Source organism: Trypanosoma brucei, chromosome 3 (genome assembly GCF_000210295.1).
Source record: "Trypanosoma brucei gambiense DAL972 chromosome 3, complete sequence".
NCBI lineage: Eukaryota > Euglenozoa > Kinetoplastea > Trypanosomatida > Trypanosomatidae > Trypanosoma > Trypanosoma brucei.
The window spans coordinates 329,152-341,590 of NC_026736.1; the positions used below are offsets into that span (position 1 = coordinate 329,152).

General features: G+C 46.5%; 8 protein-coding genes across 8 annotated transcripts; all 8 read right to left on the reverse strand.

Moving 5' to 3' along the window:
• Nucleotides 1-211: 211 nt before the first annotated feature.
• On the reverse strand, nt 212-2,080 carry TbgDal_III1350 (protein kinase, putative; the record flags this gene model as incomplete). Its single annotated transcript, XM_011773787.1, has 1 exon — nt 212-2,080. One exon carries the CDS (start codon nt 2,078-2,080, stop codon nt 212-214), a length of 1,869 nt encoding a protein of 622 aa, XP_011772089.1.
• Nucleotides 2,081-2,415: 335 nt separating this feature from the next.
• On the reverse strand, nt 2,416-4,056 carry TbgDal_III1360 (hypothetical protein, conserved; the record flags this gene model as incomplete). Its single annotated transcript, XM_011773788.1, has 1 exon — nt 2,416-4,056. One exon carries the CDS (start codon nt 4,054-4,056, stop codon nt 2,416-2,418), a length of 1,641 nt encoding a protein of 546 aa, XP_011772090.1.
• Nucleotides 4,057-4,771: 715 nt separating this feature from the next.
• TbgDal_III1370 (hypothetical protein, conserved) lies at nt 4,772-6,778 on the reverse strand (the record flags this gene model as incomplete). The annotated part of the gene is made up of 1 exon (XM_011773789.1): nt 4,772-6,778. One exon carries the CDS (start codon nt 6,776-6,778, stop codon nt 4,772-4,774), a length of 2,007 nt encoding a protein of 668 aa, XP_011772091.1.
• Nucleotides 6,779-7,311: 533 nt separating this feature from the next.
• On the reverse strand, nt 7,312-7,620 carry TbgDal_III1380 (hypothetical protein, conserved; the record flags this gene model as incomplete). The annotated part of the gene is made up of 1 exon (XM_011773790.1): nt 7,312-7,620. One exon carries the CDS (start codon nt 7,618-7,620, stop codon nt 7,312-7,314), a length of 309 nt encoding a protein of 102 aa, XP_011772092.1.
• A 118-nt stretch (nt 7,621-7,738) lies between these two features.
• On the reverse strand, nt 7,739-8,125 carry TbgDal_III1390 (hypothetical protein, unlikely; the record flags this gene model as incomplete). Its single annotated transcript, XM_011773791.1, has 1 exon — nt 7,739-8,125. The coding sequence occupies one exon, from the start codon at nt 8,123-8,125 to the stop codon at nt 7,739-7,741; it is 387 nt and encodes a 128-aa protein (XP_011772093.1).
• Nucleotides 8,126-8,348: 223 nt separating this feature from the next.
• On the reverse strand, nt 8,349-8,813 carry TbgDal_III1400 (hypothetical protein, unlikely; the record flags this gene model as incomplete). The annotated part of the gene is made up of 1 exon (XM_011773792.1): nt 8,349-8,813. One exon carries the CDS (start codon nt 8,811-8,813, stop codon nt 8,349-8,351), a length of 465 nt encoding a protein of 154 aa, XP_011772094.1.
• A 510-nt stretch (nt 8,814-9,323) lies between these two features.
• On the reverse strand, nt 9,324-11,302 carry TbgDal_III1410 (protein kinase, putative; the record flags this gene model as incomplete). The annotated part of the gene is made up of 2 exons (XM_011773793.1): nt 9,324-9,902; nt 9,923-11,302. 2 exons carry the CDS (start codon nt 11,300-11,302, stop codon nt 9,324-9,326), a joined length of 1,959 nt encoding a protein of 652 aa, XP_011772095.1.
• A 648-nt stretch (nt 11,303-11,950) lies between these two features.
• On the reverse strand, nt 11,951-12,415 carry TbgDal_III1420 (hypothetical protein, unlikely; the record flags this gene model as incomplete). Its single annotated transcript, XM_011773794.1, has 1 exon — nt 11,951-12,415. The coding sequence occupies one exon, from the start codon at nt 12,413-12,415 to the stop codon at nt 11,951-11,953; it is 465 nt and encodes a 154-aa protein (XP_011772096.1).
• Nucleotides 12,416-12,439: the final 24 nt, after the last annotated feature.

Consider the following 12,439-nt stretch of genomic DNA (forward strand, 5'->3'; position numbering starts at 1 on the left):
GTGCAGCAGCATCCTGGCTGCGACATAATGCGCTGAGGAGAGCGCCATGAGTTGGTTGTGTCCAGTGGCACAAAAGAGGTATCGTATGTTTGTACACACTTTAGAAAACAACAACAACAACAACAACAACAACAACAAAATTCATTAAACTGGGAATGGAAATTAACTTCCGTAATAACAATCCAATTGGATTCTCCCTTTTGTTTCCCTTTCACTCGTACACAATCTTTACGTAGTCAGTTTGCACACCACATTCTACCATCAGTGGTTTCTGCATCCCTTGCGCCCCCTCTGTTGTCTCTCCATGTGACTCACGAGTTTCATATTGAAGCATTAGGGGGATTTCCGCTTTAGGCAAAAATAATGGCAGTGGCTCATTTCCAACTTCGCTATCCAAACAAGGTGTTGGCTTCCTCTCTTCTAGTTCACCCTTTGCGGTGTTATTTGCGACCCAATTAACTCGAAGTTGTCTGGCTTGCGAATCTTTCCCTTCACGAGGTGTCAGCAGCGGTGTTGTCAGAACAGTGGATGGTCGCCGACGTTTCGGAAGCGTGGCTGCAGTAGGTAATATATCGGTAAAAAGACTTGCCTTCTTGAAACTACGCTGAATTGTTCGCACTACAGTCGATTCTAACAATTCCTCACATGTGGGTCGCTTCGCTGGGTTACGATGAAGCATGAGGCGCATTAGTTGAATCATCTCTGGAGGGCGAGCGTAGTGGGAACGGTTCTCCACTTCCAATACAACTTCACCATTAGACAAGCGCAGCGGCAGCGTACCGTCGAAGGCAAGATAGTGTAATATCATTCCGAGTGACCACACATCTGTTGCTTTTGTGTGCGAATATATATATGACTCTTTCGTGCCCGGCACACACTCAAATAACTCTGGTGCCATGTACTCTACGGTTCCCGTTCCTCCCGTGCGTTCATATGACACCTCAGAAAGTAAAGCTGCAGTGCCAAAGTCGCTAACAAGAACACGTGGGACCTCCTCCGACCGACCTGTCAGCAGTAAATTTTGTGGCTTGAGGTCCCGATGGATGATGTTCTTTCGATGCAAATGCGCTGTCCCCGCAACGGCACTCAAAAAGAAGTACCATACGGCGATTGTTGGCAGAGCCGATCCGTGCCGCTCAAGGTACGAGTCAAGGGAACCTATAGTGGCATATTCCATAAGAATAAAAAGGCATCTTACGGGTGGCCCAAAATCAGCTATTTGCGCGGTATCTACCCAGCTATGCTTATACTCCACCATGTTTGGGTGTTGTTTCACTTCCTCGAGAATACGCACCTCACTGAGTACTTTGTGCAAGTAACTGGTATTGTCTCCTACGGGAATTTTCTTTAAAGCAAAGTACCCCAACCCCACGCCTTCCATAACATGCTGACACAGATACACTCCACCAAAGGTTCCGCTTCCTAGTTTTTGTATTTCTCTAAAGTAACGCTTATAATACCCCCAGTCACCGCTGGTATTATCACCCCGTGGAGGAGACGTTTCAGGTCCGCCGCCCCTTCTGCTGTTTTCATCTAACGCCGACGAAAACACCGCTGTTGCTCCATGTGCCTCATCGGGTAGTTCCCACGTGTCCTCTTCTTCTTCTGTAACTCCCATTTTTCCTCTTATTTCATCTTCCGGGACATATTTCTTCAAACCCTGTTCAGCCAACCGTTGCTGGAATTTAGCTTCAAGTGATGGACTGTCACATATGGAAAGCGGCCGACGAGTAACAGTCGCAGCAAGTGCACGGAAGTATTGTGGAGTTAGTTGTCTCTCCCCCACCGTTGGCGGTGCATCATCCATCTGATTTTCAGCGAGAGGCCGATGACATGTTGGGCAAACCGTGGGCACGGACAAGGGACCAAATGATGATTGACAAGAATTATAAAGGAATGGATCATTTTGTTTCATTGCTAATTTAAGCTCAAACTGTGGTGGAACTATGGCAAGCTCACCACATCCCGGAGAGTTACTGCGAACCAAAACTCCTCTGCTGTTGCTCCTGCTTCTGATACAAGGGCTAATGGAACCTTCACTCATAGTGGGTGTGCCATACCCCTCCCAATGGCCACTCATACGCAGCTGTGAATGGTTCTACAGAAAAGGTGGTGAAAACGGAATGACAAGAAGATGTATCCCAATTTCAGCTTTTCAGTAATATTTCTCGCTTGTTTGAACTGCCTAACTTTGTCCCTATTATATCTACTTCGTGCATTGCATTTGGCATGCAAAATGGAAAAAAAAAACGAGTATGTTATTTCTCTCTGAACAGGTTCGAACACGATTTTTTCTTTTTTTTCGCAGGGAAACGAATGGGAAAGCTTTAGCGACTTTCGATGCAACGGTTGGGAACCCCCTTACAACACTTATTGAATTGCAGTCTCCCCACCCCGCCATGTTAATGACTTTCATCACATGAAAGATGTAGCCAAGCTCATAGCCTTTGCCAGCGCAGTCATCTGAGCAAAGTAGTTAATCGTCCGTGCTTCCATTCCATATGGACAGTCCTCCACTTCTACGTCGGTACTTATACTCCTGTCTTCACATTTATTTTTTGCTCCATCACCTTCACCGCGTCCGCCACGTATGAATTGTTCCATAAGTGATAGCGGTATCATCTTCGTGATAGAGCACAATTCACGTGTACGAACGTCGCCGAACGAGCGCTCGCTATCGACGGCACTGCGGCCGTCCGAAGGCGAAACCTCAGGATTGTGTAACACATGCGCAATAACCCACTCATCTGTATCCTCCACATACACTAATCGCCTTTGCACCCCAAATTTGTATCCTTTTCTCTTGCCTTGGTCAAGAGCCCATGTGATCCTCTCGTCAGCAGCAGATGCACTCTGCCACTGCAAAACAAATCCAACAACCGCATGATCAATCCGATACGGTGGCAATTCAGTCAAAAGCTGCAGCAACTCTTCACCTTCCTCTTTCAGTAAGCATAGGCAGGGTCCTTTTGCGGTTTCAACCACAGTGGCTGCCGGAAGAATCACGCTACTATGTGTCAGATCAGCACCAGTTTCAAATTCCTCAGATAATTCTTCCTCCTCCTCACCGAAAAGAAAAGGAGTTGCAATAAATATGTACGACTCTTCTTGCACGAGAGAGATGTTTCCGGAGCCTTCCGCGCCTCGTTCCTTCGTCAACATAACCCGCAACTCGCAGGCAAGCAGCAGCCGCGCGAGAATCAACTCCACAGTTTCCACACTCCTCGTTCCACTACGATTCGGTCGTTGCTCCACAGTCTCACATGATGTGCATTCATCCTCTTCTTCGAGGAAAGTTGCCAGTGGCGCCATTTGATCACATGCCGCGCAGTACGACACAACAACAGGACATGCAGCCGACCCTGCAGACGCAATAAAGCACGTGTGCCGCCCCTCACGATCCGCAGAACATTCAAGAAGCTCCTGCCGTGCCTCTGGCAGAGTGGCGGCCCCTTCCTCCAAAAAGTTTAGATATGCATTACGCCTATTCATATGTTCTGTGAAGTGACCCTGTACGCAATGGCGAAGGTCTGCTGCCTGTACATAGGGTTGACCTTGGCTGTTAGTATCCGTATCCGCACCAGTATCGCCGGTTTGCAGGCAGAAAAGGCAATGCACATGTGGTGGTCCTTGAAGTTTCTCTCCAACTGCTTTGCAGGCAACTGTCGGAAGCGATTTGGGATTCCCAATCACCTTCATCGCTCCCTCACGTACAAAGTGAACACACAAAGGTGGGTTGCAAAGGAAACTGGACGTGACATTCGACTGAGAAACATCTTCACTGTTGCTCTCGTTCTGAACAAGTTGATCAAGTAGGCAACTAATGTCATCATTAGGACTTATTTCTGCTTCCACAGCTGTGCCTTCCGTTTCACTACCTTCACTACCCGCTGGTAAATTGAAGTAGTGGTCAACGTTCTTTATTCCGAGCTTTTCCCCCAAATGATATGTGAGTTGAATGTATTGCCTTCCCGTCATGTATGTTCTTGCTTCCAGCGGTGTATCCAATACACCAAAAGGATCGATAACACTCAACGACTCAGGGACCGTTTCCATATGAAATGATGTGCTTCGGTTCCACTTCGCTACCTTATCACAGGATGCTGCTAACTTTAAATAGTAGCAACCCGAAGCGGACACTTTAGTGGAGAAAGAAATGCACCGCCACACTCAATTAACATTGGGGGACGGAAAAAAAAAGGAAGTTTATTGCAACAAAACAAATGCTTCCGTTTATATACTAATCAACCCTGTTCCCTTAAATCGTTATTTTTATTACTATTTCAAACATTATCCAAGTTGGCATGTTCACTCATTACACCTTTTCTCTCACAACACCCACCATTAGGCGAGGGATGTATTTTTGATCCAAAACACACCGTTGCAGAGGCAATTGAAAAAAGGTTAATGCATTGTATTGCTGCTAGTTTGCTTTTGCGGGGGACACGGACACACATTTGCGGTAAATGGTACTACTCGACTCCGTCTCCAACTCTTCCTTTAACTCAAAACAATAACGCAATATCATATAGGAAGCCACTAGATCAAAACAGCAGTGACGCACGTAATCCCCGCTAGGAGAAATTACAATGTACCACTTTTCCCGGATGTAGCCAATGAACAGATTTATACACAAATCCATACATACGCACAAACACACAGTCACGTACACAAATAAATAAGAGACCTGTGTACGCACGTGTGTGCGTGTGAGCGCATAGTGGACCAATAAATATTATCATGGAGACAGTGCACACATCTCTTTATCCTTTCATCTTTTCACAGTAACGGTCCGGAGTGTACGCAAACGATTGAGGGCAGCACCAATCTCTATGTGCCTTGTTGCTGAGGTGAACCCTCGAGGTAGATAACATGAGGGTGTTCGCAGTTCAAGTCGCTTGTCATGCTGGTGACTGCAGCATCCAGCGATCATAGAGGAGAAATTAGAGTTAAACTTTCCTCTTTGAATCTCGCACACGCCACCTGGAGAAGGTAATTGCGTTAGCGCACCACCCTTTGTCGTCATTTCAGGCACAATCCGCGGTTCCCCGTCGTACAGCAACGCGAGGCACTGAGCTATTGCATTTACTTGCCCCTCCTCAACAATCTGTTCCACCATCGAAAGGTCAATAGTTTCCTCCGAGAATCGGATAGATTCTGTACCAATGCCACTCACTTTGGTTCCTTCCCTGCCACGTCGACGGCGCACTGTTGTGAAGGAGCCGTCAGGATCAAAACACCGGTTCACGTCCGGTATGAACACGGAGGCGGTGTCTCCTGGAGGGTTTAGTGCCGGCAACGAGGAATTTGAGGCAATTTCTTTCGCTTCCTTTGTGCAATCAGAGATCTGGTAGGCATTCATGACGAGCACAACACGCGCCTGTGGAAAATACTGTCCGGATCCGCCAATAACCATGATGGAGGAAACCCCGTGATTCTGTGAGAGATCTGCTACGCGCTCCACGAAAGGCGTAATGGGTTCCTGTGCCCGCGGAACAAGCATTTGCATCAGCGCATCACGGTACATTAGATTAGTGGCACAGGTGTCTTCGTCGAGTAATAGTAACTGCGAACCCAACTCCAAAGCTTCCATGATGTTAGCTGCTTGACTTGTGCTCCCACTGGCGTCGGCTGTTACGAAGAAATTAGTGGTCTTCCCAAAAGGAAGATTGTTGATGAAGGGTGAAATATCCACGCCGTGAACCGAGCGCCTGTCCTCCGCACGGATTTTAACAGCTGTTGGGTCCACCACAACATAGGTCCGACCGTCATCAGGCACGTGGTTATATATTCCCACCTCCAGAGCGCGCAGAAGCGTTGACTTGCCGTGAAAACCGCCACCCGCTATGAGGGTAAGCCCCGGTGGGAGGCCCATGCCAGTGATTGTTTTGCCACTGTGTGGTAGGGTGAATGAGCACTCAAGTGATTTGGGTGATTGAAATGGCACCGCATTATCTCGCAACGGCTTGTCGCTGTTACCGGCATCACGCGGAAGAATCGCACCGTTTGCAACGAAGGCAACATACCCGGCGCCCAGAAGGTTGGAGCGAAGTTCCTCTTGGTCATGTACGCATATGACGTGTTGGTGGAGATCTTCTTCGTTCAGCCCGACGACGCATTGTTCAAGGAGCGGGACGAGTTCATTGTAAAATATGTCGATAGCACCATGCCCATCAATACGTCGACCATGCCCCGGTAGCTTTACACGAGCAAATATCTCGATTTCTGCCTGCATACCGCTTTTCTGTTGATGCGCCTTGACAAGGCCAACGGTGCTACGCTCCAGCACGTGCTGCGATGGTCGAAGCACCTGCACAGCCCCACTCGTGCGGCGCGGTATACCGTTACGATACCCGGCATGGAAGGAACGAAGAATAAAATCTTCGGCGGCAACGCGTCGGCACGGGTTCGCCGCCGCCAAATCTGTGGTTTGTAGCACCTTCTCTAAAGAAAATGTGCACGGGCACACCAAGCGCACCTGACTGCCAGGGGCAAAAGGATCAGACTGGATGGACAAAAATGTGCATCTCACATTTTCGGAAATTTGGTACGTCTCATTTGTGAGGGAGCGCAGTTCACCGTAATTGTGTCCCTCTACTGAATGAAAGAAATCCATTAGTGGCGAGAACCCTGTGGAACCGGTGGAAATGGCAGCTCCCTCATTATTTGAAGGCATGTGGCCACCGCGTTCCATTGGCGCATTGTTATGCCAATGGGAGTGTCCCCTTCCACCACCTCTACCACCACGGTAATGCCCGCCGTAGCCACGATGGTACATGGATGTGGTTGAATGATTGATCGAGAGCGCGCTTCACTAAGCCTGGGGCTAAGCACTTTTCGGTGTGTCACAAAGCAAAAAAGAAAAAAAAGGTACCGGAAAGAAAATAAATCGTATAAATGCGCAAACAGGGGGCCTCTACTTGTGTCCTGTGTCACCATTTCGATACCCTTCGCTCCCCAGTAACAACTTCCTTTTCCCCTTCTCTCTCTCTCTCTCTCTGACACACAAACACACACAACCAAACCGAGGTAGACAAAACAACGACAAGAGCCATTTATATCATCTTCGCCCGTTCTCTTTCAGCATCCCTTCATGTTTTGCGCGCTTAAGGGCCTCTACCGTCGCGGCGTAACTGCAGCATCTCCGAAAATTAAAAGGTCAGGGCAAGTTATGCGGCACCTCAGGGATTAAATAAAAATACGGGAGCTTTCGCCGAACGCTTTCGCCGCAAACACAAGTTCATATAATGTACACTCATAGAAACATATGTGTAGGCCAAACGTTGAAGGCAAAATGCTTAACGACGTTCACTATTCGTTCTCCGACAAAACTTCTTTCATCCAACGATACGGCATATCTCCTTTCTTAACCTTTTCTTCAAATTCCTTCCGAATGGTACATGAGAGGTCCAAACCATTGTGAATTTTATTCACGCAGCGGTCAAGACACGCCTTTTCACCAGGGTGGTAAGGAATGGAGTCTTCTCCGTAATGCGTAATGCAGCGGCGCATGCAATAATTAAATCCTTCGTTGGAAATTAACTGTTGTCGCTCCGCCAACACAACAACGTCGCGTTGCGCCATACCTGCAAGTTGCGGGTTCGTTTGAGGTGGCTGCATATCTGTATTTTTTATATTAAAAAAAAAAATGTGCTCGGAACTGTAACTAATTCAACCCGTGTCGCTAGAAGTATATAAAAGAAATGTGCGAGAGAGGGTTGTTTTTACAACTTTCCCCTTACGTCAACTGCTGTAGCGGTCCAACTTCCTTCACTCTCGGACAACAAATGGGCCAATTAAACAAATGTAAACAACACCTAAAGAAACACGCCAAAGATAAATTTGCCCGTGAGCCGCCGTACACGAGCAACTGCAGCAATAAGTTATGAAAGTGATATGGGTTTAAAAGAAGTATAGTAAAGCAAGAGGTAGGATTTGTAACGGCAGCAGAAGTAATGATAAATAATAACATCAGCAGCGGAAATGACAGCAGTATTGACAACAATATTATGACAAGGGAAATAATAATAAATATGTCACGAAAAAAGAAAAACAACAGTCCTACAACAACTAAACAATATGATGAAAGGGTTTGAGGGGGTTCACCAAAGGTAATAAAGGTCATCAAATGAAGTTCTACCCTGTTTTGAGTGGCCAAAGAGCCTTCACCCTATCACTTGATATTCGGTACGCGTCGGTATGGGGTCAGAAATAAATAAATAAACAAGCACTAACAATAAGTTAAATCACAGAGGGAGTAGAGGAAAAAAAAAAAGAGGGAAAGAGAGAGAGAGATAGAGAGATAGAGAGAGCAATCCGTGTCGCTTTATCACTTTCCCTCTTTTTTCTTACCGCAACAAAAAGGCGTCATAAATCCGCAACAGGACGCTCACAAAGAGTAAAAGGGAAAAAACACATAAACACACACAAGCATACAAGCGAGCAAACAGGTACAGAAGGGCAAAAATAAAAAGATGTAGTGCCACTTCCACCCACGCGTATATGTTAGCCAAAGAGAGGAAATAAAACCGATGTTGTTTTGGAGAGTCGCATAGGTGAAAAAGAAAACAAATTATCGGTAATATTGTGTACAAAGAGAACGCCAAACTGATTACAAATTCGTCTTTTCGTGTCATTTCGTGACGCACCGTTTCATTTACCCGATTCCCACTGCATCCTCCGTTATCTTTTTTTTGTTTCACCTCTTCCTTAAACCTAATATTGACACATGTGTATACCTTAATATATTTATATGTATATATATATATATATATATATACATATTTGTGAGGCATATATGGATGACATCTCATGGGATGCCGTGTTCGGAGTGTCTTACAAATATGCAGCAAAAACGAAAGAAAAGTCGAAAGAGGAAACGAAGCAGTCACGAAGTTAAATAAAAATAAAAAGAAGAGCAAGCAACGGTCTCTCTTTTCTTGGGAAGTCACAAAACACGCCGGCACCCCCCCCCCAAAAAAAAGCAACAACTTCAATCAAAGGAAATCCTCATTTCGTCCTGAAGTGACGGCGCGACAGAGACCAAAGACGGTAACAAACAAAAGTGGACGAAGAGCGCGACAAAAAATATATATATACACGTTTACACATATATATATATATATATATATATATATGAATATATATGAACATACATATACAAACATACAAACAAACCCACTGGAGTAATTCTGTAGTGACACAACTACCATGTGCTCACTTTTATATCCTCTTCTTTATCCTTTACAAACATGTTGATACAATAATTCGCCTCTTGCCGCTGCAAGTGCGCGACAGTTATTCGGTATTCCCCCCTCCCTGTACTAAACAGGTGAAGTAAAAAAAGGATGACTCAGCGCTTCCTCTGCCGTTATTCGCCTAAGCGGATCGTAGTCCAACATGCGTTCACAAAGATCAAGTAGTTTTGGAAAGGGCCCCAGAACCTCTCGGAGTTTTGGACGTGAGGCCACATAATAAATATCTTCTATTGTATCATTGTATCGACTCTGCTGAGATGATGATGCTGACGACGGAGGTGTTATACAATCGTTCGGATCTGGCCATTCCAATTTCATGGTGTGTTTATCAAAGAATTTATCAAAGCGAGACCCTAGAGAAAATACACGCTCCACGATAGTCTTGTTCAAAACTTCATTATTTCTTCCCTGATCCCCTTTGTTTGATATTGCCCCCTCAACGGAGTCAAACGGGCCAATGATATGCTGCAGTAGCGCCAAGTGCTCAATATCACAGCGCGGCATAAACATACAGCTTCCAGTCACTAACTCCGGAATCATGCAACCAAGAGACCACATGTCTGCAGAAGTTGTCCATCCAAGTCCAAGTAACACTTCTACGCTTCGATAATGTGTGGTGTGAATGCGGTGATAAAAGGCGGGTGTCACATTGTCCAATTTACTCACGGCAGTGCACTTGGAGAGAAACTCTGCGGAACCGACATCAATAACACGTACCGTATAACAGCAGGAAGTGGAACGTCCACCTCTGCGAGCACCTCCTCTTGAATTGTCGGCTGTGCCGTTTCATAAGCCCTGCTTGAGTGCACATCTCCTTCATCGGGTGATTCGTATTTGTATTCAAACTTCTTAATCTTCATCCGGGTTGGAAGTGTGTCACTATATTCAAAAAGAACATTTTCCGGCTTCAGGTCGGTGTGCACAATACCCCGCTGGTGCGCGTGACGCAGGAAAAGAAGGATATTATATACGACTGCACGAACCAACTCCAGCGGCATCCCTCTGTGAGTAACCTCAACCGACTTCTCCGACATCCCCCGGAGTTTCTCGAGAGCTCCAGTCCTGCAATCATCACTACTACTACTTCTGCTGCATGTACCGGAGCCGCTCTCACTTTGTTTTCCTTCCAACCCCTTTCCAACGGATCTGTTGAGTTCCTTACGAATGCAGGCAAGTACCTCTAACAATGAAACACCAAGCACGGGGAGTACAATCGCGTGGTGGTTATAGTGCGGTATGAACTCTACAGGGGGATTAAAGCGTCCTATTTTCCCTTGGTATGAAGTGGCGGCAGTCGCACACATATGCCTTAAATCTTCCAACAAACACTTTTCTGCCGTCCTGCCACTTCTCCTGCGTACACTTACAGCACTGTAAGTCCGTTCGCTACTACTGCTCCTTCCCATGCGCCGCCTCCCGCAGCTCTCCCCGGCGGGACGACTCAGGGCAAGAAGTACTTTTATCTCATCCAAGCACGCGCGTCTGTACGTCCCCTCATCCCGAAATATTTTTAGCGCGTAGAGTTCACCGGTGCCGCGTTTACTACAGAGGGCCACCTTAGAAAAAGTTCCCTCACCAAGCGCCCGTATGAAAAAGTATTTCCCGTAAAGAACTAAATTTGGAGTGTGTCCTTCCAGCCTCGGCAGCGGCGAGGCCTCCAAGGGCACAAGCGGGGGTAGCCTCCTGGCCATCTGGTGCCTCTCTTGGCCTTGTGACGAGATAATGCCATAATCCACACAAATGAATGGTTCCTCATCATATTTAAACCGCTCCGCGTATTCCTCGTTGAATTCTGGGTAATGCTTGTCCCGTGTTGATGTGGAACGGGAGCTGGAACTCCCACTGGAAGTGGAAGAGTGTGAACTGTATGAAGATGGACTTGAGGATTCCGAGTTGGATGAACGCGTTAGATGCCGGGCCCTGCTATTACTGTCAAACCGCCAGTCCCTCCCTCCACTGCTGGTGTCACTGTCCCTATAACTTTCGTGCTCCTCATCACGCCGTCGTTTGTTGCAACCATCGTCGCATCTTCGCGTTGGTTGCATCCACTCTTTCAAGTGGATACGTGGATGAGCGCGTACACAAATATATATATATATATGCTTGAAATGTACACGCGCAAATAGTTAATGTTCCACCGAATTCAACTAATTCAATTTCCCTTCAACCACTATTGTTGATCTTATACGCAACCAACTGTAAAGCAGTGCAAGGCGGGGGGAATAAAATGGTGCCCCTACGTGAGGAGGCACGGTGCCCGGCAGTCTCACGCACGAGCTGCTGTGCTTAACCAAGCCACCAACCGTAAGGGGCGGACTGATACCCGAGTGCGACGGAGAAAGAAATAAAGAAAGTGAAAGCACCAAGGGAGACGAAGAGCATGACAGTCAGGTGCAAGGAAACGATATAAAGCTAACAATCCACATGCAAGAACACATTCATGCATACATAAACATTTATACGTGTCTGTGCATATATATATATATATATATATATATATATATATATATATGTGTGTGTGTGTGTGTGTGTGAGTGTGTGCATTAGGAAAGGAGCAGTTCCAGCAGAAGTGTCTTACAATGGATACACACGTGCATACGCGTAAGAGAGATTCACCAAGGAAAAAGTGCGTAACCAAGATACGAACACATCATTTCTACCCCTTCACCAAATGATTTCCCGCGTCTGCGCACTTACGTTGGATTTGCATCGGTTTGAGTGCGGTCATATAAAGTCAAAGCTTTCAACGGTGTGAAAACACAGCGAAAGGAAAGAAGAGGGACTGCACGAAGTAAAAAAGTAAGAACAAACAAGTTGGACACCAACGCATGCGTAAGCAAAAAACAAGTGAAATGCTGGGCAGTTTGGTGACATGCAAGAGGCATAACCTTTGCAACGGCGATAAAAAGAATGGGAAATGAAAGGAGAGGAGAAACGTAATAACGAAAACAATTAAAGAATGTGCGCCCTAGAAAACTGAGCTGGTGTCCGAGTGACGCATATGCTGGCCAATTCTCAGTCTTTCCCCCCTCCCCTATGGTACACGAGCTCTCACTCAGCAGGTAAAGTGGAGGGAGGGGGAGAAATTTGCGTGAACACTCCCGCCGCATGTTCATGACGAGAGGAGCAACACTTTTCTTCCTCTCCTCCTTCTCCATTACTAACTTCTGTTGGCGCGTCTA